General features: G+C 35.7%; 1 protein-coding gene across 2 annotated transcripts in view; it reads left to right on the top strand.

Annotated features, from left to right (window-relative positions):
* Window positions 1–374: 374 nt before the first annotated feature.
* Epha3 (EPH receptor A3) overlaps window positions 375–26,558 on the top strand; it is a 314,441-nt gene continuing 288,257 nt past the window's right edge. For both annotated transcript variants that reach the window (XM_021209582.2, XM_021209581.2), the window contains exons 1-2: window positions 375–590; window positions 20,164–20,228. In XM_021209582.2, coding sequence (XP_021065241.1) covers window positions 503–590; window positions 20,164–20,228 — 153 coding nt within the window. In that variant the 5' untranslated portion in view covers window positions 375–502. The remainder of the gene's footprint in view (window positions 591–20,163; window positions 20,229–26,558) is intronic.

Genomic DNA, 26,558 nt, shown 5'->3' with positions numbered 1-26,558 from the left:
ACACTTTTAAAAACAATACTACTTTTTTTTTTGAACATTAGTTTCAACGCACAGTACCTCTAATAGGGATCTTTCAGAAATAGACAACTGATGAAGTATAGCAAACAAATAGCTTCCTTCCAGTGAAAACAGAATGGCTCCCAAGACTCTCCGTCGCTGTCGCTGTCCTAGCACAACTTCTGGCTTTCCCACCCCACCCGCAACACTCTCGACCTCCACCCCTCTGTGTTCTTCCGCAATTCCGTGGAACGGAGCTGGCTGCCAGCCATGGGGCTGCCCTGCTCTTCTTCAGCGCCCGCTGGCGACGGCACTAGGACCCAGCGAAGTCCCCGAGCGGGGTTCGCAGAAAGGCAGCCAGACTCCTCCTTATCTCCAGTGTCAAACTTGACATCAGACTGCGAGCGGAGCATGGTAACTTCTCCAGCAATCAGAGCGCTCCCCCTCACATCAGTGGTATGCTTCGCGGAGATATGCTCCTCTCACTGCCCGGTGCACCAGCAACATGGATTGTCACTTCTCCATCCTCGTCCTGCTCGGCTGCTGCGTCCTCAGCTGCTCCGGAGAACTGAGCGCTCAGCCTTCCAACGAAGGTAAGCCAGGTACCGCGCCCGCTCCCGCCAGAGTGGAGCCCACAGCCCCCGGAACGAAAGGCGCTGTTCCCGAGATGCCCAGAAAGGAGTGGCAGTGAAAAGATTGTGTTTGCCCAGTAGCAATCCCAAAACACTTTTGGTGGATGACTTGGGATTGTAGAATCCTTCAAAAAAAAAAAAAAAAAATCTGTTTTTAATCTGATAGCGATTCAAGTGATTACATTTACCAATTTGAAGCAGAAAGAAAGAAAACCTTTGGGTTTTTTTGTTGTTGTTGTTCTTTCTTTCTTTCTTTTTTCTTTTTTCTTTTTTCTTTTTTTTAACAATCCAGACTGTTAATTGCCAAATAGCCAAGGCAGTGTTTTATTTTCTAATTATGACCATGTGGTTCTTTGAGAAGTTTCAAAGAAAAGGCTAGCCTCTCTTGAGATCCCGCGGTGTGTTTTAAAGATAATGACAGGTTGCTCCTGCTTAGACCCTTTGGCATTTATGAATGGGCTAGCGGGAAGGGGGCTCTTTGGACCCGAGGTGTTTGAGTGCGCGCCTGTGTGCATGTGTTTATGTTACAACCGCCTTATTGAAGTGCTGTGGATCCCGCCGGGCGATGCTGTACTCAGCGATACAGGTTCTCATGGACAGCATATGCATGCCACATTATTAACAGCCTGTGATGTTTGAAGGGATATACAGTGAGCTTAAGTTGGGTTCTTTTGTAAAAAGGCCTTTCATAAACATAGGAGGATGCATTTAATGATTGATTGATGATTAGCTCCTGGGTAGATACAGTAAATAACAGACTAGCAAATTAGAAAGAACACTCATGGGAAGCTAATGGCATTTCCTTGACGCTGGATTAATTATTGTCCCTGTAACAGGCATCTTTGTGCCTACTCAATGGATCAAAGTGTAAACCTAATATTGAGAATATTTGTTTTTGTGGGTACTGAACAGACTTATCATCCTTTTTTTCAGACTTTTCATTATCTAGTTCTAATGATTTGTGAATACAAACTCTTAAGACAACTTCTCTGAGTAATTGATTGCCTTGCAGCAACACTTACAACTTTAATTTCCTCTTAATGATTTTGAACATTTAGAATTGTATCGAGCAAGTTAACAATAGAGAACAGCTGATGTGCAGGGAGCACAGTAGCTGTAAAACACTCACTTAGAAATATTTTGTAGAGCCAATGTTGTATACATTATGCTTATGCCCATGTGAAAGAAAAATGTATGTAACCCCATTAGTACAAAGCCCGCTTCGCATGTTTGGTGACCCACTTTCACGCTAATGGGGCAGTTTAGTTTTCTTCCCCTTGTGCCTTGGCTGCCTTTATCAGTCTGGCTGGTTTTATTAATTTTTGTTTGCTTTTCAGTAGAGAAGTGGTGATTTTTTTTTCATCATGGAGATGGGAAAACTCACCTTTTCCACAAATCACTTATTTGGTAATACAAATTAAAATGTTCACTTAAAAATAATCATCAGGCATCCTTGAAAGAATGGTCATCCTGAGTGGTCATATGTGCATGAACAACACAGCAGTATGTTAAATAAAATATTTTCTCAATATATTAAAATACTAACAATAACTAGAAAATAATATAACTGGCACTTTTTTTTTTTTTTTTTTTTGCTGAGTTGTCTTTTTCCAAATAGAATGTGTATGGACTATCCAGACAATGATCTCACTGAATTAGTGATGTGCAGGACAGAGATAAACTTACATTATTGTCAACTTAACCTCACTTTAAATTACAAATAATAATAACAATAATAATAATAATAACCTTAGTCTTATTCATACTCATATAAAAGCAATGCCTAGTAATTTAATGCAATAAGTATAATTAAATCTTAATTGCCATTAAACCACTTTATATATGTATAATTGAATAGCGTGTGTAAATAGTCATGTATAAATTAACACCATAGAGCTATAATGGTAAAACTACTTATAGAACTAATATAGTATTTAATTTGCTTAGCTGAAAGTTTTATGTATCTATTGTTCACAGGATTAGTCTTTTCAGACACTATCATATGGCTGTCTCACTATCTTTACAAGGATAAAACTAAAGTTAAAATGATTAGTTTAAGTTAGATAGATAACACTTCAATGAGACTTTAAATATTTATCAAGTATCTTGGCCCTAAGCAATTAAGTTGAGTCATATGGAAAGTGAAAATTTCTGATCTGTGCCACAATTTCCATGCAGTAAGCTGGACTCATAGATAGAGTTAAGATGAAGAGAACCAGTTAATGTAGCTTTCCTATATAGCTAAGATTAAGTGAACCAGTTAATGCTGCTTTCTTTTTTCATCAGTATTTTGAAAACTGAAGCTATATAAGAAGAAACTATATAGGAAGCTATATAAGCAGCTCTTTCTATATAAGAAAATAAATTATACTTGAAATATTATACCTAATGTGTTTTAAAATGACAGAAAACCTGCAACAACACATTTACTAACATACATTCTCCTATCTATCATGGGATAGCCATGACAAAATTGGATGAAAAAAAACAGGCCATTGAGCTGATTGCTAAGAAACTCATTTTTATGAGAGTTTTAACAACAAAAAAAAATGAGATGGCTAAATAAAACTATTGAAATTCCATGAGTCCAAAGTAAAGAAAAATAACTTAAGAGGTTGGTGTGAATTTTCCAGTTCATCAGTTAATTATGTGACTTTCTAATGTGATTTTGATAAAGTGACTTTAATTGCTACTTTACCTCCATGGTCTTCTGGATAATACAGAGATGTATGATTCTGAGGCTCACTTAAAACCTTGCCTGAAGATCCACACAGAAGGTAGCAGAGACTTTGTTAACAATGAATAATTCTTTCCACTCATGTGGCACAAGAAGAAAATTCCACTGGGAAATCAGTTACTTCTCAAAGTAAAATTAGTACTGCTGCACAGTTCTATCAGGAACAGCCTTATGCACATTCTGTTTCTTCCTTGCAGGGACTCAGATAATGGCAAACACTAAGTTTTGAAAGAGGTAAAAGCTTGATACAGAGTGAAGTGATCAACCTTCATTAGTTCACCCAACTTAAGAACTGCATGAAGTACTCTCTACACATACTAAATACTTGTAGCTGTCTGAAGCAAAATGGACTGCTTATTCAATATTATATGCAATATATTTCATCAAACAGTCTCCACAAATTGTATTCACACTTACCCTTTGCATTATTTACACTGAAAATGAGAGTTTTTAAAAAAATACAGTTCAGTAAAATTCAGTCTACATACCTAAATACTTCTTACTGAGGTACTTTTTTTCTGTAGTGTATCTGTGGGTGGGACACTGTCTCTGAAATGTTCTTCCTTTAACGTAAATCTCTGTTAAGTACAAGAAAGACTGCGATTGTTGGACGATTAATAGTAAAACTTGCCTATGTATGCTATATACTTGTCTTGAAGCAGTAGGCAAACATTGACACAATAAATATTTAAATCACAGATTTTTCTCTTTGAAAAATTGTTCTGAATTGACATCCCCTTCAATGTATATAAACTCTTACTCTCAAATAAAAATTCTCCGTGATTGAAACATTAACAGAGACCTAAACTATCATGTCATCTTTATAGGCTTTTTAAAAAAGAGAGCTTACATTTGCTTTTAATAGCATTTCTTCATGCTAGACTAAATAATTGAATGCATTATACATTTCTGTAATTTAATAGTTCTCTTAATAGCTTGCCCCTCCACCCACCCCCAACGGTTATAACTGTGCTGTTTGCCTGAAGGTAGAAGAACCCTTAGTTTCACTGCTTCATAACCCACAACAGTTAACACTTGACCTAGGTCATTAACAGGATTATCAGCAAATTTGTTTAAGCTTTTACTGACAATTTAAATTGCTATGATAATATTTTGATTGTGCCAAAAAAGTAACTTCTTGTAACCTCTCAAAATTGATCATGAAATTAATTCATTTTGAATTTATATCTTCCTAAAGAATAATGTTGATATCATTAAATCCAAGTGAGGGAGTATTCACTTTAAGACCCAACTCACCTCAGTGTTGACATCAGTTCTTGTCAGAAGTAAAAAAAATTAGTAATCCCTTTAGAACATAAGTATTCTGGCAAGTATAGTGAATTTAGACAGACAAAGCAACTTTGCCATAGCTATGAACATTTTCAGCTTTATGCTTTTTTATACTGATTCTGTAATGGATATAATTTTTCTTCTCCCAGTAAAGTGAAAAGTTATGTGTATAAGTCAGAAGTGACTGTACCTATAAAATGTAAACACCATTGCTACAGGCTAAGTCAGTTATACTCTATAGAAATTTATCTTCTTTACAAATTAATAGAAACTGAAAGTTTCCATGAAAAAAATCAAAACTAATATATACTCTTATAACAAAGTAGTATGTGATCATATTTTAAAAGTATTTACCAGTGTTTACTAACTTACCAGTGTTTACTAACTCGGGAAAGTTTCACATAAAGTTTTCTGTGCCTTGAATCTAATCATGGTATGTTCCTTGCTCATATAAAATGTGGTAGTTTAAACTTGATCTTTATATAAATTTGAAGTAATGATTCAATGAAATTCTTTATCTTGAATATGTATTACCCCAATTTGAACATTAAATTCCTGTATGTTCTTTATGGTCAAATCACTCTTAATACTATTTCAAAATATTCCTTCCTTATAAAATATCCCTAAATGTTCAATTTTTTTAGGAGAACTTCTTGGATTTTTTCCTGAACTAAAATATACACAACGTTTAAATATCAAATAATTAGTTACATATGCAAAGGGTTTTAAGGGAAAGCATATTTCTACAATATATTTGATTTAGTGACTTCAATAGAAATGGAAGCAGCAAGAAATGTTCTCGAAAGTTACATTTTCCAAGTCATAAAATCTTCAAGAAAGTATTAATAAAACTTTCCACAAATCATCAGAACTCGATAAGTTCTTACAGACAGTACTTACTTAGAATTCTGTGATGTGGGCTACCTTTGATTTGAATCATTTTCCACTGGTTTTGTTTGGCATAAATACTAGATGTACAGAGAAATATGTATTTCTTGGAAGAATACTAACTTTTTAAGAGTTTTTTTTGTCAAGATCTGCAGCTTTATTTTTTAACATGCACATTTGTCTGTAAAATATTCAATAAACTAATAAACTTTGCTCTTTAGTTCTTGCTTCAGAGAGATTGAGAGCAGATTCGGTGTCTTTCTTTGGTTGTTTTAAGAGATCTGGATTTTATCACCACTGAGGGTCAGTAAGGGGCTTTTACCAAGTGTGCAAGTAGCTTTTCACACATTTTTCAAATAAAGGGTTGATTGGTGTGAAAGGTTTGCTATATTATTCTTCTAGGTATATAGAAAACTGGGATTAAATATTTACTCTTCAAAAAAATAGGAAAGAATTTTGCTGCAATGACTTCAAGAATAAAAACAGTGTTGTGATATTAATAAAACACAACAGTTTCCAAACCATTAATCCATCACCCTTGGAAGCCATTGCTCCTGTGTTCAAAGGACTGAATAGTTGTATGCCCTTGATTTCAAACTCTGCAGTTCTGTTCGCGGCTGTCTAGTACCAGGTAGTTGTTTGAACATCCTCCCCACAAGAAAACTATGAACATCAGGAAATTTTATTTTATCTCCCATGAGTTTTCTTGGGAATGCATTTTAAAAGGTAGTTCACTATAAAGAATGCTCATGCAAGCAAAACTAAATGAACTGATTACAAAAATGGAGAGGAACACAGATTCTAAAGCCAAGGATAATATAATACCATAAAATATCTTTATCACTTACATCACCTGGGTAAATTTTTATTAAATCCTTAAAACCTAGATTTTAAAAAATGGTGGGTAGCATTGTTTATTTCTCCTCTGAAGTTTACAGACTTACTTTTGCTCAGGAAAGTTTTAAAAGTTTTAGCCAAAGCTTACTTTGAAAGCCTGGGCTCATGCACGTGGAGGGTGGATGGACTCAAAACCAGTTCAGCAAATAAAGCTTCAAACTTGAAGTGATGTTATTAAACTGGAAACCCTGAATGTGCACAGCGCCCTCCACCCCCCTTCATTTTCTAAACCATGTCCCGCTGTTCTAGTCAAAGCAAAGGGTGAAAATCCACATAATCCAAACCAACATGGCGAACTGAGAATAATAGGTGAGGAAGCAGTCGGGAAACAAATCGCAGCACTGTACAAACAAACTGCTGTGAACAATCTTCCTCCCGGGGACAGGGGTGGTCAAAGGGGGAGGTGAGTGCGCCTCTTCCCATCCTGCTGCCCACATTTGATAAGACAATGCCATTTAAGTTGTAAAACTGTGCCCTAGTAAAATTTTAACTCTATGGCTCTTTACAGGGAGTAATTGTATGGTGGCCACAAAGGAATCAGGCGCCCTCGCTGCCATCACACCCACGCCAGGGTGTCTTAACCCCTATCTACTTGAAAAGGGACTAGTAGAGACAAGGGAGCCATGGCGCTTCGCTTCTCAGTCTCGTTCACTGTTTTCTCATTAAAACCCAGCCAGTGTGTGAAGCCGCCAGCTGTAAACCCTCCAGGGCCAGGGAACATTTCCAGCGGTTTTCCCTCAACCGGGTACCGAAGTCAGTGCCTGGAGCGCGGCGCGGAGCCCGGAAGGCCATGGAACGATGGAGGGATGCTGGCTGCTCTGGGCACCTGGCATCCCGTGGCTCGCTCTGTGCCGGCTCCTCTGGACGACTGCGCCCACAGCAGCCGAAGAGCTTCTGGAAGCCGACTCCTTACTGTTTCCTTAGGAAGGAAGCTAGCAAGCACCAAGCAACCAACGCGCGCCCTCTGCCTGCAGCCTCCAAGCTGCTGCCACTGCGCCGCGCCGCTCCACCCCACCTGGCCGCCACCTGCACCGGATCAGGCACAGGGCGAACGCGACCCACCCCCCACCTCCCAACCCCCTGTACCCCAGCAAGTCCAGATCTTCGCAGGAGAGCACCGATCTCAGATTTCTTTGCGGCTTCCTCCGGTGGCTGTCAACCAGACCTTTCAATCTAGCATCTGGAGGTGGCGCGGTAGTGTCTTTTCCGTCTACCTTCCTCTACCCACCGGGTGACTTAGGGAGAAAGGAGGGGGAGGGTAAGGGTCCAGTAGAGTTTCCTGCAAGGTTGGAAAAGCACCTCCTCATTTACTGAAAGCAGAGTCCTCTGATTACCCGACTGTCCTGTTGGCGCTCTCTGGCCCTCCTGGCTATTTTTTACTACACAGTGTGCTCTCCCCACTCCCGTTTCTAAATAAAGGAATTGTTTTGCTTTTCCAGTGTTCTTTAAAGTTACCTGCAGATGATATCCACCTTTAATCCCTTCCTCATTGCTAAAGGAGTGTTCCATAAGCCTTTCTCCTCCTACACAGAGTGCCCTGATGCCCCTCCCCCAAACCACCCCTCTCTTGAAACATATGAAACATAGTGTTTCTTCAAAGTGGAGTAATCCGAGTAGATTCATGGTTTACTGCCGCTTATATTTTTGTGACTGTGAGTCCTCAATATTCATCTTAAATAATGGCTGAATCCAGTAGCTAAGTGTGTTTTAAATGTCCTTTCCTCCACTGGGGTTGCAACCTGTCCAGTGGTCTTTTTCATTCATTCCTTACACCAACCACACCTAACATACATATTAGGGCATTTCTTAGGTACAACTGAGGAAACATTTCAGCAACACACCACTGGCTCCATCTTGTCTCTGGGTCTTCACTTTGACTAATTCCTCCTCTCTACAAATCCTGGTTATCTGTGAAGAGTCCTTTCATCCCAGAACAGTACTAGATTGTCACCCTTGCTCTCTGTGGCTGAACTAATTTGCTTTTGTGACTTTGCAAAATTAACTTCAAAATGCTGGGAACTTTTTGGCAGGAGAAATTAAGTTAATTCAGTAAGGGGACTTTGAACTTCCTACACGGGGACACACATAGATCCTGATTCTCTGTAAGTTAGTTAAACTAATGACTATCTGTAAGTTAGGGGAAGTTGATGTAGACAGTAGTCCCTAAGGCCTCAGGAGACTTTTCTTCACTGTCTTGGCCTCTGTTTTCTTATCATTCAAATACCACATGCCTCACCCCGAAATAAAGATTTTTCCAGATTCCACAGACAAAAACAAAACAAAACAAAACAAAACGAGAAAATGTGAAAAAACTGTCATCATAACCAGGGTGTGATTATGGAGGGGTTTTGTATCCCAAGAATGGAGTGTGGCTTGACTCCAGTAGTTGCCACAGAAAATGAAGAAGAGGGAAAAATAGAGCATGCTCCAAAATGTAGGTGCAGCTCCCTGTGGGAAACCCTCTGATTTGAGAGATTTAAAAAAAAAAAAATTAAGCTATTTGTCTTTGTTTACAATAAAAAATATGTGTAGCTTGTTTAAGAGAGTTAACATGGTAGCTAAAAGAGTACTTTGTAAAGTAGTGAATTAAGTATGGAGCAATTTGCTTTTCATGGGGAATTTCAACACACATGTTCAGCATTAATTGATGCAATAAATTCCCTGTACCTGCCAAAGAGCAAAAAATAATATATTGGTGACATCAGGCTTCTAAGTAGAAGAGCAAGCTGCCTTTAAGTGTCTTTCTTCTGTTGCTGAAATGTCAATGTGTAACTTTTAAACATGTTAGTTAATGATTTTTTTTTTGAAACATGGTCTAATGTAGCCCAGGCTGGCTTTGAACTGTTGACCCTTTTTACATGTGCTGGAATTATAGAAGGGGGTCACTACTTCTGGTTTAACTTAAAATTTTGAATGTGTTGTCTGTTATACACTTGGAGAAGATGCACCCACTCAGCCACTGGCAAATGAGAAAGCCTTAGCCCGTAGCTCTCTTCCCCGCCCTTACATCTGGAAAATAACTCAGCAATTTTTTTTCTCAAATGTGGTTCTTAAAATTCATGTATGGATTCGAATAATGCTCCCAAATCAAAGGAAATGTAAGCTTGACTTAAAAACACAGTCCTTCATGTGAGTTTATAAAACCATTGCATTCTGTTATTAAGTATTTAATAACATGTGAAATCAATACTTGTGGAAATCTAGCCTTTATAATACCCCTGCAATGTATGTCCTTTTATAGGTCTAAGACTTAAAATTAAATTATTAAACAAAATGAATTAAATACATAAAAATTCCCAAACTGAGTTTTATTGTTTTGTTTGTTCTCAAAACAACAGTCTTGACCAATTATGTAGCAGAACCTTATTACCTACTGAGCTAACTTGGAAAACTGCATTCAGGTTGGTTGCTAAGAGGTACATTTGGTAAAGGTCAGAATTATTTCATGTAGAAATTATGAAAAGGTTAAACTATCTTTTCTCCAATAATAATTAAGAATGCTAGACGAATAAACCCACTAGACCCTAGTGACATTGAAATTTTCCCTGTCTTTTAAAAATATAAAATTCCCAATTTGTACTTCTTTGCTGACAAAGTTGGCTAATTTCTAATTCCTAGATAACTTAACAATTCAAGTTTCCCTCAGAATACATTCAGGAAATGGTCTTACTTTTTACTAGTGAATGTACTTTCTGGTTTGCAAAAATTGGTTTAGCTAATGATTCTATCTTTTAAGTAGTAAAAGGATAAGGATATAACTTGATGCAAAAGATGGCAGACAATATTCACACTGAGAAGTCAGGCAGAGAAACTAATTTGCAATGGCTTCCATGTGGCTCATTTTACTAATCCTTAGGATAAGCAGAACACTGCTCTGAGGAAAAGTCTGTTTGCAGCACAAGCTCTGTGTGTGTGTGTGTGTGTGTGTGTGTGTGTGTGTGTGTGTGTGTGTGACAATCAGAGGGTTCTCTTACCAAACTGAACTGTTCCCATACTGTGGCTAAAATGTTATATACGAGTACGTTCGTTATAGACACAAGATGTGTAAAATTTATTCTGGAAAACAAATTGCTAGTGAGATTAAAAATTAAAAGAACTGTTGTTTGTCATAGTCTCATTTTGATCTTTCCCCTTTACTGTCTGTAATAATGACAATATTCCCACAAATATGCCAAAGCAATTTAAGGTAGGTTTTGCTTTTTTAAGACTGAAAAGAACTAAAATTATAACAGCAATTTAAAATTCTGCCCCTTTATTAAATATGAAAATCCTATTAAATTTAACTACTGTGAAATACTAGACATACTTTTTTAAAGCCTACTATTTTTCTCTTGGTTTATTTTCTCTGTGTTACCATAGATAAGACTCATTTACATTTGATAACTCAAAGGAAAAACTCAGAATTTTTACTGTGTGTTATCAACATGTCTGGCCTAGACTACCCGTTTAGTGTCCTTGTTTTATGAAAAACAAATTCTTCCATGGGTAATAATGTATATTTCAGGTGACTGAGCTGGTTAATTTAATCTATAATGACAATAATAGTTTCTCTATATTCTAAGGTACAATTGCCCTTCTTAAACATTTGTACACTGTAAACTATATAGCATTTTCTCGCCCTTGAAAGTGATATTTAAAATCATATTAAATGTGAAAAACATTTATAACTCAAAAAACCCCAAAATATAAAATTCCTAGTTGCTTAAATTGTTTTTGTCTGAAAACAACCACCTTTAGAAGTTATGAATATCTTGTTATATGACTGATCTTGTGTTTATTGTAGATTTATTATAATTAATGTTAATCATAAAAAGTTGAGAGTCCTTCGACTGTAGAGATATCTCAGTGGTTAAAAATAGTCAACTTTCTTTTCTTTTTTTTAAATTTTATTTAATCTTTTTTTTTTTTAACACTCCAGATATTTTCCCCCTTCTGGTCCACCCTATGACTGTTCCCCATCCCATACTTTCTCCCCACTCCCCTGTCTCCAAGAGGATGTCCCCACCCACTAACCCCGACTCCACCAGACCTCTGAACTCCCTGGGACCTCCAGTCTCTTGTGGGTTAGGTGCATCTTCTCTGACTGAACCCAGACCCTCAGTCCTCTGCTGTATATGTGTTGGGGGACCTCATATCAGCTGGTGTATGATGCCTGGTTAGTGGTCCAGTGTCTGAGAGATCTTGGGGGTCCAGGTTAACAGAGGATCAAAGTTCAGTTCTCAGCACATTCAAGGTGGCTCACAATCATATGGTATGTAACTCTAGTTCTAGGGAATCTGATTTTCTCTTCTAGAATACTCCAGGTCCTGCACATATGTGGGACACATATGATCACAGACACACAAACACATAAATAAATAGATAGATAGATAGATAAATAAATAAATAAATAAATGAAAGTCTGGAATCATAAACTCAATTTCAAACTTGCAGTTTTGGAAGCTGTTAAGAAGAGCAAAAAAAGTGCAATACATTGAATTTTTATTAAACACGAACTCATCTTTCATGGTTACAATGCCGTGTTTATGTCTATTTACCAAGATTATACAGATAATGGTTGGTTTCAGACTAGATTTTGGAAATATTATAAGCTTTGATATGCTTCATGCCTGTGTAAATAGTAGTTCTGGTGGGAAAGATGAGCCTAGAATGGTGTTGTTAGATAAAAATTATGCAATGAACATATGTAACATGAAACATTGAAAATCCTGAGACAAATCCTCAGAGGATGTATTTCTGTTGCAAATTCAGCATCTAGAAAAGCTAAATTATTTGCTGTATATCATTTGACAGAGATGAGTATAACTAAACATCTTAGATCTATGGCATGTTTCTAGACTTTAATAATTTAAATAAGTTCCTAATTGTAAAAAGTCAATTTGAAAAGATGAATATTGAGAACAATTCCCAGCAAGCAGAACTGTAAGGTGAGTGAACGTAAGTTCTATGTTGGATATGCATGCATGCATGTGTTCATGTGAGAATATTGGAAACACATGGGACCGACACAAAGGGACCATCCCAAACTAGAAGCTTCTGCAGGTCCTCTTCACAATGTAATTATACTACCAAGAAAAACCACACTCAAATCCGTTTGAACTCTACCTTCTCTTTCATCAGTAAATTAAATGTTTTCTGACTGTCCCAGCAGTCAGTTTGATATATTCCATTGACACCGTAATCCCCAAATTTGAAGAAAATGGCTGGAGTTTTGAAATAGATGGGTCTTCTGTAGACTATTATAAACATCCAAATGTACTACACACACACACACACACACACACACACACACACACACACACAAGACCTGTTTAAGTGTGTCTATAGCTATCACTCAAATTTGTATCGCCTTTAGCAAAATCCAGAACACATGACTTTTAAATACCTTCCTGAATGTCAAGAAGTCAAAGCTGTACTTCTTTCTAGCTTTTCCAGATATTGAAAATACTTTATTTAAAATGAAATTAACTTCTTTTGCAAAAAAAAAGTGTAAGAAAATATTACAATATCCAGAGCTTATTCCTAAATTGAAATGTAATTTCTTCCCTCACCACAGTTTTACTTCTGTTGCTAAAGTTTAGATTCCTTATGTCCAAGAAATTTCCATGAATTTTTTATTATTTCTAAAAAGTATTATATTAGAGAGGTTCTATCCTAATCTCACAGCCATCTGTCAGACTCTGACTCAACAGAACTTTGATTTCACATCTAAAAGTTGATAATCAAGATTTTGAGATTTTGATTTAAAAATGCCAAAGTAGCCTGGTTTTATAAGATAAAGACATTATATTCGTTTAGGTATTTAAACATGCTATTTGCCTTAATTATTGTTTTTACAACATGATTGAATAATATTTCTATTTTTCTCATTCTAATCTTTCAAAGTCCTTTTCTGAGTTAAAAGTTGTTTTGTTTCTAGAACATTTCAAAAGGAAGTATGCATTGAAAATATGACATTTATACTTAAGGGTTGAAATTGGATAGTTAGACATAATTTAGAAAATAGGTCTAAACTGAAAAATGTATCTAAATTACTCATACTTACTTACAAACAAGTTGCCAGCGTGCAGAAACAGAAACCTAATATTTTGTGATGGTTTCAACAATTGGGGTTGCTGGTTTACTGCAACTTCACTGACAAAAGATTCCAATAGTTTATATGAAAAGATTATTTGAGTGTTTGATAGCTTAATGGTTGCTCATTAGCATTGCCAGTGTATATCCTTTGGAACGATTTTTGATTAGAAGAGGAAAATGGGAAAATCCTTCATGCTTAAAAATAGTATAGTTGACCCCTGTGTAAGTGTCTGTAGCAAGTGCAATTTGGGCTGTTATCTCTATACAGGAAGTCTTGTGAGACTGTGTGTTTTCATTTAGAGCTATCCTCCCTGCTATCTGTAAAGGTTTAGATGAGGAACATAATTGCAGTTCCTTTAACAATTAAGTTCTCTATAGAGGTAAATCCAGAACTTTTTTTTTTTTTTTTTTTTTTGGTTTTTCGAGACAGGATTTCTCTGTATAGCCCTGGCTTCCTGAAACTCACTTTGTAGTCCAGGCTGGCCTCGAACTCAGAAATCCGCCTGCCTCTGCCTCCCAAGTACTGGGATTAAAGGCATGCACCACCAGAATTTTAAATTTCTAGTGTACTTTCTTGTCCAGAATTCTGTATTACATACAAAAATTCACAAAAGTAACGTGTAATGAAAGGTAACTTAAGGAAAAAGAAAAAAAGAAAAACCAGAAATGTTAAGAATTGTTGATTTATTTAAATAAATATTTTATCTAGAAATCTGAGAATTAGTCTTAACTAAATATTTATATTAATCTTAACTAATATATACATTAAGTTTAACATAGGTTTCTGAGAAGTTTACATGCAAAAGAATTGATATACAATAATTAAAATATTCTATAGTGTCACTAACATGTTAGCAGTTGTTAGTTGAAGCACAGCATCTCTTTGAAAATAGTCTGTTATGTTTAAAAAAATAAAATTACTACCAAGTATCCCAAAGAAGCATTTAAATTAAAAAGATTTAAAAATAATAGATAAATTCAGGTTGAGGTATATCAAAACACACTTTTCTAGATTTCTTCTGAATGGACTATCACAAAATGTACACATAAACTAGGACAAAAAAGATATAGTTAACTTTTGCTCAAAATATAAATTATGAATTTTTAATTCCATATTATTTATGACAGAGAGTTACACAGTGATTTAGAACACCAAGAATTAAATGTGTCCCTTTCTGTGTCTTTTTCTCCTGCTTAACTATCATTTAGAAGCAGATTATAGGGTCCTTCTGGTCTCTGTAACGTAACCAAGTGTATGTTCTTCATCATAAAAGAAAGTGATGAAAACACTAAGGATAAGTGTATAAAAAATGTGGCTTGTGTAACCAAGGTGTTGATGTGAACAGAGAGAAAGTCATTATTCTTTAGTAAAAGCAAAAGGGAATAAAAAGACGCTCTTGTCTTTGGTTGTCTTGATTTTTGTAGGTATTTGTATTGGCTATAAACACTGCTTATAAGTGGGGCTTTATAAGAAAATGTCTATTATTATAGGAGTCTAAAATCCTTTAGCTATTATAGCTGGATGTCCACTTTGAAATGATTATTTGATAATTATAAGTAATACAATATTTTCATGCAATGAAACCCTTATGTCACCACAAAGTGTATTAATGGCGCTACTAGACAATTAGAAAAATCTGTCTCAAGAAGACAGTGTGTCGTTTAATTTTAACAATTTTTAACACGGTTTGTATATAGCAGCACTTAGTGTATCCAGTTATGAATATTACGTTAACTGTCAATCTTTGTAAGTGGGTAAGAAACCATTCTGAATCACATCTTACTTAGATTGTCCTTGAAAACAAAGTTAAAATATTCATGTATTCTAAAGAGTGGAAACTCCAAAGATTAATGTCACAAGATTTTAATCATGCACATATCTGACATTATCTATTTTAACTTTTGATTCTAATACCTGCAATTTTAAGCCTGGAAATGTATCCCAGAGGTAGAACATTTTCATAGCTTGTGTGAAGCCTTGCAATCTAAAGTCTGTAAAACAAAAAGAAGAGTCAATAAAATGAGATCTTTTGATAGGAAAATGCATTTCTATTAATAAGTGAAGATAGGGCAATTGTCTGTGATGTCATAAATGAACTTCTTTATGATGCTGAGGACCAGTTCTTGGGCCTCATGGAGAAACCATGGAAAAACATCTCTGCTCAGGAAGAAAATTTGGATTGAATCTCTCCTTTGTGTCAGAGGACTGGAAAAGAAAACGAATGGTGGCCACCAGGAGTCCCAAGTCAACTGTGCAGTGCAGTGGACATATGTCAGTAAAATTAGAGGCAGGGGTGGACAGGTGGCTCCTCCCCTTTGCAGAAGTTCTCCCCCCCCTTTTTATTAGATATTTTCTTCATTTACACTTTAAATGTTATCCCCTTTCCCAGTTTCCTCTCTGAGAACCCCCCATCCCCTCCTCCCTCCCCCTGCTCCCCAACCCACCAACTCCTGGCCCTGACATTCCACTACACTGGAGCATAGAACCTTCACAGGACCAAAGGCCTCTCCTCCCATTGATGACTGACAAGGCCATCCTCTGCTACATATGCAGCTAGAGCCATGAGTTCCACCATGTGTTCTTTTTGGTTGGTGGTTTAGTCCCAGGGAACTCTGGGGGTACTGGTTAGTTCCTATTGTTGTTCCTCCAACTTGAGTTCATTTACTCTGGATGAATTTCTTACTAATTTAGTCAATTATAACATGGGAATTTCTATTAAATGCCACACTTCTGTGGGTCTCACATTTGTGCTGATGTCCAAATGAAGATGGCTTCTCCATCTTGGGAATGTAAGACCCCTGCCGAGCTATGCACCTGTATTTAAAAGTAGTAAAACTACGGATAGCAAAATTGTTTTAAAAAAAAGTACTACTAGACTTAGAAGAGAGAATAAAACTTTATTGCCAAACCCCACTAAAATACAAAATTAATATTAAGAAATGTTTCCAACTTAAAAATATCTTCACTTAAAAACTTAATTTGGGTCACATAGCTCCTTGAGTAGGAAATATTCTAACATTACTAAAATAATGTGTTTTCATATTACGCACCAATAATATTTAGAAATATATTCATTAGAATTTGAAATATGCTAAAGAGTAACTTACATTTCTTGTAAGTAACTGGCATGAGGCTGGCATTAGAGTTAAACAATTCACAGGAGCCTAACAACTTTCAGGAACAATTCCCGAATTTTTGTTAAAATTCAAATTGGTGTTATAACTTTTCTAGAAATGAAAATAACTCCTTCCTATTAACAACTTGGGTTTAAAGTTCAGACTGCAGTATTTAGAAATTTAGAGAATTTAGTTAACTCCTCTGCCTGGAATTTGAACAGTGGTAACACTGGAGAAGAAATTATAGGGTCTTCATATATTTTGAGAGGAGAATGCATCAATACCTAACCTATGAGAATTAAAACTATGTTTTACTTAGTCAAGATGTGCCAGAAAACTCACACTCAGGTTTACTCTGAAATCTACCCAACTTTATTTACTTATCTCAGGAAGATTGTGTTCTGCACACAGAGAGTATTCATTATAAAAGGACCACTAGCATGTAACTAGAGATTTGTTATGGAATTACCAACTCCAATGAACTTTAAAGTGTTTACGATTCCTAGACTGTTTTGTTCTCATTTGGATACAAACACAGGGCACCTTATAAACCTAAATTAAGAACTTTAAAAAAGATTTTTGATGTTAGCTAGTCTCCACCATTAGATCATGTGTTGACAGTTGATTATAAATACAATTCATTGAAACTGTTGCTCCATGTAGTAATTTTACAAGAACACTGGCTCCATTGCTTGTTATAAACTCGTGGTGGTTCAAAGTATATTTATCTCATTGGATTAGTACAGTGATATTGTACGATAATCATGCTTGGCTAAATTAAATGCTTGATAGATAACAGAGCACCAAAATTGTGAGTAATGGTGTTTTTGCCTTTACTGACCGTAAATTAAACACACTAAAAATGTGACTTATGTGGTATTATATGGCATTATTATATATTGTGGATTATTTCTTCATTGAGCAGAATCCAAATTCAAATGTGATTAGTCTCGTATTTTTACCTCCTCATTAATACCAGCAACTATCCTTGAGCCACAACTATCCTCTTGTGCAAGAGTTGTGTTGCAGATGTAGAAGCTGGGGCTGGACTTCATAACTCAGTATTTTGAGTGACTGTGGTTTTTATAATAGTATTCGTGTTTGGCAGAGTGGTTTTTTTGATGAGGAGTAAAGACTACACTTATCAGTGGGTATGAGGAAAGATATTTAGAACGTTGTTACAAATTGTGCTGGTTTGATAAATACCAGTAGATTCTTCTCCAAGATCCACGAGTTCACGAGCCCTGGATACTTGGCTAGGCTCCCTGTATCAGATACATTTTTTCCGCTTGCTGTGGGAAATCAACCTGAGAGCTGGTGGTTACCACCAAGGTATACATGTCACTACCACACCTATAGGGGTATTGTGTCATGCTTCATCGACGTTTTTCATAGGATCAACCTGAGTAGAGTTGTTGGCTGCTTCCCTCCTTTATAATCTTGCATTTCTCCATTTGCTACCATAAAAGATAATCTTGAAGAGGAGGCTTTCGTGTCAAGTCTAACTCAGGGGCATCTGGACCCTGTTTTGTTAAGTATGGTATTTTAGAGTTTCATTGCTGTGAAGAGACACCGTGACCAAGGCAACTCTTATAAAGACAAATGTTTAACTTGGGCTGGCTTACAGTTTCAGAGGTTCAGTCCATTTTCATAATGGTGGGAAGCATGGCAGCACAGACAGACATGGAGTTAAAGAGGCCAAGAATTCTACATCTTGATATAAAAGTAGCCAGGATGAGGGGTTCCTTCCACACACAGGAGAAAACCTCAAAGCCTGCCCCAACAGTGACACACTATTCCAACAAGACTACACCTTCTAATAGTGCCACTCCCTGTGAGCCAAGCACTCAAACACACGAGTCTTTGGGGGTCAAACCTATTTCAGCCACCACTTATAGAATCTTCAACAACAGGGATTATTATCCATCTCTGAGGGGCAACAAACAGCAATACCTTACACATCAATTCATATAATATTAAAGACATTTTAAGTAGACAGAAGTAAATTATGACTTTTTCAGACACCCTTATTTTTATTTGTAACTATTACAATTTGCAAAACAAGTAGATTGAATTTATATTTTCATCAAAGCAAAGGAGATAATTCAATTTCAAGTTTTATAATTTTAGTTGAAATGGTCAACTGGTTTAGAGCCATTTAATATATTTATTGTCTAGCAAGCCAAGCAGGAAATTTTAAGTAGTTTTTGATAATGAAGACTCTGTCAGATATGTTTTATTTCTAAGCATACTATACTGTTTTATATTCGTTGTAAAAAGTGAATTTGGATTTTTTAAGAGTGTAGTAGTTTTCTCAGATTTGCAACCACAAGTATGTGTGGTGTACAGTCTGGGTATTATCATTCACTTTGACATGGGATTATTTTAGATTTTTAAAATGAAATTCACATTTTATTGATTGCTTACTCTGGTTCACATTAATAATAGATGCTTAGTTTATGTAATCTTCCTTTACACCTTCCATTAGTCAACCATAAGGTTGTTTTCTAATGTAGAAGAATGAGGTAAAAATCATACTCTCCATTATTTAACAGGTCAGACTGACAACAGTAATACATCATGTCAACAAAGTGAGCTTTTCTGGGTGATTATATTCAAAGCACTCTTTAACACTTTAATTTTTAATCTATAATAGAGTGAAAGAAATTGGTGTTGACAAAACTGATTTTCATTTATACTTAATGCAGCTACATGCATTTACCTTTTACTTTTAAAATATAGTTTAGAAGTCAGAGTAGTTCCTAAGAAATGTTATAAGAAAAAAACTGGTGCTTTATAAGTAATCAAGATTTTACAAGGGGTAGGCTAAAACACTGCCTTCTTTTGCTTTGGTTTCTCCTCAGATGTACAGCTAACTTTTTTGTTTATTTTATGTGCTAATAATTTAAACATTAAGAACATAATTGTAGAGCCGAGCGTGGTGGCACACACCTTTAATCCCAGCACTTGGGAGGCAGAGGCAGGCAGATTTCTGAGTTCGAGGTGAGTTCCAGGACAGCCTGGGCTACACAGAGAAATCCTGTCTTGAAAAGACAAAAAAAAAAAATAATAATAATTGTATAATACGTTTAATAGTCTCATGTGCCAGTAAGAAGATGGGATGTAGAACAAGGGATATTAATTATATAATAGATATTTGAGACAACTCCTAGGGAAATCATATGATAATTCAATTTAGCTGTCTTTATAGTTATTTTATGTTAGAATTAATGTCTTGCCTATTTTGCATTTTTATTATTTCCCATGTAAAAATATCACTCTGTCAGAATGTATAACTATGTGATAGTTAATGTGTCCTAATGTACAAATTTGAAAGACCATAAAACTTTTGCTCCACTAACTTTCTATCCAGCTATTTGTGGCTTCCTTGTACTTATCATGCATTTATAATGAAGAAGGAGAGCACTACTTATTAGACAGAAATATTCAAAGCAGACACTGTTAAAAGAAGTAAATAGAAATAACTCATTGTACTTATATTCTTTGTGTACTTTTGTTTTCTTGCAGTTAATCTACTAGATTCGAAAACGATTCAAGGAGAGCTGGGCTGGATCTCCTACCCATCCCACGGGGTGAGTTCAATACACCCCTGAAATGAATGAATGGAACAATGTCCTTTGCCTCTTTCAGAGACAGCAAGGAATGGTCAATGTATTTTCTGAGGAAAGCTCTGTAATTATGATATACAAATCCAAGCACAAGTACAATGTAATGCTGATGTCCTGTGTAGCCTCTGAAAATTTCAGAGTTCTTTACTCCTGAAATCTGAGTTGCTGCACTGGGATGTTTAAATATTTTAATTGTAATTGGTATTTTATACATAATCTAAATTTGATAGGATCAAGATAGATATTTTGACACAACTTCAAAATTTGACATTATATTCAAAGTATATTTTTGGTAACATTTTTTCCAAGTCATAGCCTTAAAATCAACCATGATGATAAGCTCAAGTACAACAGAATTAATTTTCAACTGTGGAAACATATACTCCATTTATTTATTTAGAATATTTTTCACTTATCCAGATTATTTTAAAACTGGATTTTATTTAGATGCTAAAACTGGTTCTGCTTTAACTTTTGAAGTTTTCAACTGTTGATATAAATTTTAGACTTTACCAGTTCAGGCACAGCTCACTAAGCTATATGGCATTTTGGTGCCTCAAATATTTATAAAGAACCTTTTTGTTACAAAAATTTATTTATTTATTTATTTATTTATTTGGGAAAAAACAAGATCATATATTTTAAAAATTCTCATGTGTCTCAAAACTGTAAATTATTTAAACATGCTTTATTTCTGAGCATAGCATGAATGGAATGCAAACAGTATGAAATATTTCTCATAGGAACAATTTTATGTGCTCTTTTTCTTTCTGTGGTTGTATTCTTTTCAAAGTGATTTTAAGTACTATAATTTTCTGTTGGTATCCATCTTTAGATTTGAATGCATAAACATCCTGACTTACACAGAACTATCAACCATTCCTTCACAAAGGGATGTTTTCTGTCAAGGGTACTTCATCCATCTGTCATCCTTGCCTCTGCTTTTCTTTCTGGCACACCTTGATGTTGACAACATGCCAGAACCCATCATCAGGGCTTCCATGTTGCTTTGGAACAGAGAGAATGAAATATAAGCCAGGATTTGGCTTCCTCGTAGGTGTAAAAGAATTAAATAATTGGGATAAGACACGGCTTGGACTGTCAGAAAAATATATCCAAACTCAGGATTGAACTGAAAACCTCACATAATACTACTTAGCTAAAAGATAGACCTAAATTTGCTTATATATTTTTGGTTTTTATATATTTTTATCTTTTTCATTTGTATTTTTCATTATTTCACTGATGATATATTGTAGAAATCTATTATTTAAATATATGAGAAATATGAATTCCATACTGACAATTTTGCTGACACATATATGCACATATGTGACTTTTTACAAAGACATTTTTAAAATTTATTTTATTGATGAGTATAGTGTAGCTGTCTTCAGACACACCAGAATAGAGCATCAGATCCCATTACAGATGGTTGTGAGCCACCATGTGTTTGCTGGGAATCGAACTCAGGACCTCAAGAAGAGCAGTCAGTGCTCTTAACCACTCAGCTATCTCTCCAGGCTATGGCTGTTAATTTGTACACCAAAACAACAGTCTACTATATGTTTTCCTTTTTATAAAGACACAAAGAAAAGAATTTACCACATATTAAGAATTAGAGTAAATAGATTTTTTTTCATTCTTCGCAGTTTAAGAATTTCCTATTGTTAATCTCGATGACTTTATAATAAATAAGTTAAGGGTGTCTATATTCAGACAGAGGTTGCATGCTGAGGGTAGAGTGAATAAAATCTTCTAATAAAAAGTATGGCATATATGTCAGTCAACAGTATCAGCAAATAAGGATGATTGAAAGTGGAAACTGTGAGTGTTGCTTCAGACCTCCTGAATCAGAAGCTGCATCTCAGCCTGCTATCTCCTCATTTGATTGTTCGGCACAAACACAGGCAAAAGGCTCTCTGCCATGTGCTTCCATTGGCCAACCTGCCTTCCTGTTTCCCTCAGTGTAGTTTTCAGTTACCTCTTTGTCTCTGTGTGGGAGAAGACGGTTTCCCTCAGTGATTTTCTTTCTTCCCTTTTGCTTCCCTCTGTTGATCTTGTAGACATGATTTCACTTTTTCAGAAGTTTCACTGCAGGCAAAAGACTTGAAGTTTATCAGAAAATTGTTGTTGCTCTTTGTGTTTTTATGTAGTGTGTGTGTGTGTGTGTGTGTGTGTGTGTGTGTGTGNGAGAGAGAGAGAGAGAGAGAGAGAGAGAGAGAGAGAGAGAGAGAGAGAGGGAGGGAGGGAGGGAGTGTTATTTTTGAGACAGGATCTCTCACTGAATCTGAAGCTCCATTTTAGCCATATCCTGTTCTACTGTTGTTTTGAGAGAAGGTCTTACTATGAATTTTGCATCAGTTTGCAAGTCACTGTCTAGCCCAGTTTGCTCTTGATCTCTCAATCTCCTTGCTTCATCTTCCAGAGGAGATATGACTGGTATTTGGCACTATGCCTGCATCAACTTTTTCCCTTAATTTTTCCACTTCTTCAATTCAATATAGGTAGGATCATTTTGTGTTTGTAACTGCTTATTAAGGAAACAATTGTCAAAAAATTATTGATAACCTCTGTATAGAATACAACATTTAATAACAACTTGAAACAACTTCAAATATCTTATTAACTAAGTAACTCTTCTAAAAAGGGGTGCATCTCATTGTAATGCTTAGATTAAATAAAATAAGAGTTTAACCTTTAGAGGAAAACAGTAAGATTAAACTACGTAAGCATGAAGAATCATTGCAAATCATTGTTTATTAACTGAAACCAATGGTTGAAGAGATGAGAAAGGGAGGTAAATTTGGTCTTCACTCATAGGATCATTTGACAATATTTGCAGATGCTGCCATTGTAGAAGCGAGAGGAAGTATTACTGTCATGTGTGGAAGAAGCCAGGAGTCCTGTGGTACATCTTCCAGTGAACATGGTAGCCCTCATAACAAAGAATGACAGCTCCAAAGTTGGGAAGTCCGTGCCGAGGGGATTAGTGCTGACATTCCCTCTAGAGCTATATGTGGCTGCTAAAGAGATGAGCGAGAGTATGCCAGCTGCTCCTTACTTTCAACTGCACTACAGTCACAAACTCCAAATGTTCTGAAATGTAAAATTTAAAAAGCAAATAACCCATTTTAAACTTGAAATTACTTTTTTTTTTTTTTTTTTGGTGGTGGTATATGTGTATCATCAGAGCTCCCTAAAGTTTGTTTAAAATTTTCTGGGAGAGCATCCATATGTAGTTCATTACTTTATGTATTTCATTTTGGTTTCTTGCCTTTCATTCTACCAAAGTTGTAATCATATGAAAACTTTTACATTAACCTCCATCATCATTAAAAAAAAAAAAAAAAAAAAAAGCTGTTTAATACAGAGAAGAATGGGGCTTGATAAAAGGCTCCAGTGGTTAAGAACGAATGTTATTCTCCTGGTGGATCCAAGTTAGAGTCCCTGTACCTAAGCCAGGAAGCACACAACTGCCTGAGACTCCAGCTCTAGGGGATCTAATGCCTCTCGCCTCTACCTATAGCCACACGTATAGCACACTTCAGACACACACACACACACACACACACACACACACACACACACGAAAGAAAGAGAGAGAGACAGAGAGACAGAGAGAGACAGACAGACAGACAGAGAGACAGAGACTTACATACACCATTAAAAACAAAATAAATCTTTAAAAAAACAAAAACATGCCATTTAATTATTAGATTTGAAATAAGTTTTTCAATGACCTCTATGGGGGCATAAAACAGGATACTCTACACATAAAATTCATAAAGCTAGTTATGAAGTTGAATTTTGGGATTACTTGCAAGGTCATAAATTATAATTCACTTTTCAATGAAAATTTTGCTTGACATATTGCCTTGACACTGTATCTGCTTAGTTTTATAAACTAGATACTAGCAGATATTTTCCCTAGCGTTTAGTCCATGAACTATAATATTTGAATCCTGGGTCGTAATCATAGCTAGAACCTTCAAAAAGTAATTTTATAGTTTTGTAAGTCTTTCCATTAGAGAGATCTTAACACACATTGACACACATATATAAATATACATTTACACACACACACATATGTGTGTGTGTGTGTGTGTGTGTGTACATGTATTTTACAAGCTCCAAAGCTTTCCCTATACCTGTGAATCCATAGTTAAAAGTCTACTCAGCAAACATACTTAGTTTCTGCATCAAAATAGAGAAAAACTTCCAGGCAAGTGAAGCTCATTGTTTTCTCTTAGTTTTGACTTTATGTGCTGTTAATCAGGAAGAAACCAGGACCTATGCCTAAAAGCAGCTAGCATGTATAGAGTGTGCACTGCCAGGGTCGAGACAGACAGAAAAAGCATACTCTGAAAACAAGTGGGGCATGGTTTGCAGCAATGAAGAACTATCAATGCTGGTAACTACAGAATTAAGATTTTCTTAGATTTTTATCAGTGACGTAGTGATCATGCTAATCCACTTAAATAAATGGATCTTTGGCAAATAGTTCTGTCTGTTGACCACCTGATACCTATTCCCTGATTCTTCTGCCCTGTAGAGCATAGTTGTTACAGAGCTTTCCCACTCTCACAGGCTTCGAGAAACTGGCCACTCCATAGGTACATGGTAACCTATCTGAGAGCTTTTCATGGAAATTATAATCATCTTGATAGGCTGATTTAAAGAGGAAGAATTAAGGCCAATGACAGAGGAGCTAACTCTGTTTAGGCTCTCTATAAAGCCCAGGAACAGAGTCAAAAGAGATTCACATAACCATCCTGAAAACCAACATCCTTGACCCACTGAATTTCAAGGAAATATCTTTGTGTAGGCTGTTTTCTTAGTATTTCTTCTACTTTCAAATCAAAGGCTTTCTAACAGCAGAGATAACTTTATCTCTCATCTATCATCCTGCTCTCCACAATCTTTCTTTAATCTCAGTTTATTTTACCTTCCTTAGTTACAATACTTCTTTAGTGGATGATATATTTAATTAAACAATTTAAGCCTATGTATTGCAAGACAATCGGAAACAAAACTAGATCAAGTTGGTCTTCTATTGCAGTTTATGATTATCGTCTAGTGATAAAACATTCAGAATGCCTCAAATAAATTCTTTTTGGCAAAAGAAATGTATATGTTTAAATTTTAAAAAGAGACAGTAAAGAATAAAAAACAAGTATGCATAAGACAGACAATTGTTCTCCTGCCTCCCGGGACATGGGAATTAGGTTTTATTCACAGAATTATGGTATCTGTGAATTTGTGAATTCAGAGTAACTAAACGTCTCCTAGACTTCTTACTTTCACATTGTGTATGAGGTTTGAAATACAAAAAAAAAAAGAAAATATTTTGAGAATGTAGTGTCAGTAGCAACCACCTGGGAGTTGCCTTTGTGAATCACAGTTCAAGAGTTGATCTGGGAAAATCATATTTGTGACACATCTGATATGGGATTGTTGGTCACATGGAAGACTTCTGTGCTGCCTCTTCTTTAGACCTGTCACTTTCACCTCATGTGCTGATCAAATTAAGACCATGACAGAATTTCATAGCAGGAAAATCTTTCTGTGAAATAAAAGGATACTTTGAAATAAGGGAGACTATAGAGAATGTTAGTAATGATCAAAGCTGCACTCTGGAAACATTTAATCTTTGAAAAATAAAATGTCCTATTTTTAGTGCTTTAAGGATAGAATCACTTCTTCCACCTATTGCTAAAACTATACATTTCAATACAAATCATGCTCCCTGCAGTAAATCCATTTACATCTGAGGAGACTGGATTAGAATTTTTAAGACAGAACTTGTTTTAACATGTAATGTTTTGGTGGGTGTTTTTCTTCGTTGATACACAGAATTAGGGCATCACATAAAGAAGACCTATAGCTGATTTGCATGGTTTTTATTTAATCTCACTTTAAAAAAATAATTTGTGTTGCAAGATTCTTATCTTGTATTCATTAATAATAACATTAAAAACCCAATGAATTCAAATAATTTCCCAATCTATTTTTAATATTTAAATGTTTTTTAAACTTATCGTGATCATTCTATAGAGTATTATGTGGTTTAAAAAAATTATATGCCAGGGACAGATATTTGCTTTTCTAGTTCCTCCTATCGATAATTTTTGTCTTTAACAACAATAACTATTTTGACTTCAAGCTTTGTCATCATGTGCAAAATCAAAAGTTTATGTTATGATCACAGAGATGAGAGCTTATCTACAAACACACACACACAATCACACCTCTCTCTCTCTCTCTCTCTCTCTCTCTCTCTCTCTCTCTCTC

The sequence above is a fragment of the Mus pahari genome, chromosome 12, assembly GCF_900095145.1.
Source record: "Mus pahari chromosome 12, PAHARI_EIJ_v1.1, whole genome shotgun sequence".
Lineage (NCBI taxonomy): Eukaryota > Metazoa > Chordata > Mammalia > Rodentia > Muridae > Mus > Mus pahari.
The sequence above is the reverse complement of the archived record's forward strand: the minus strand, read 5'-3'. Positions and strand labels throughout refer to the sequence as shown.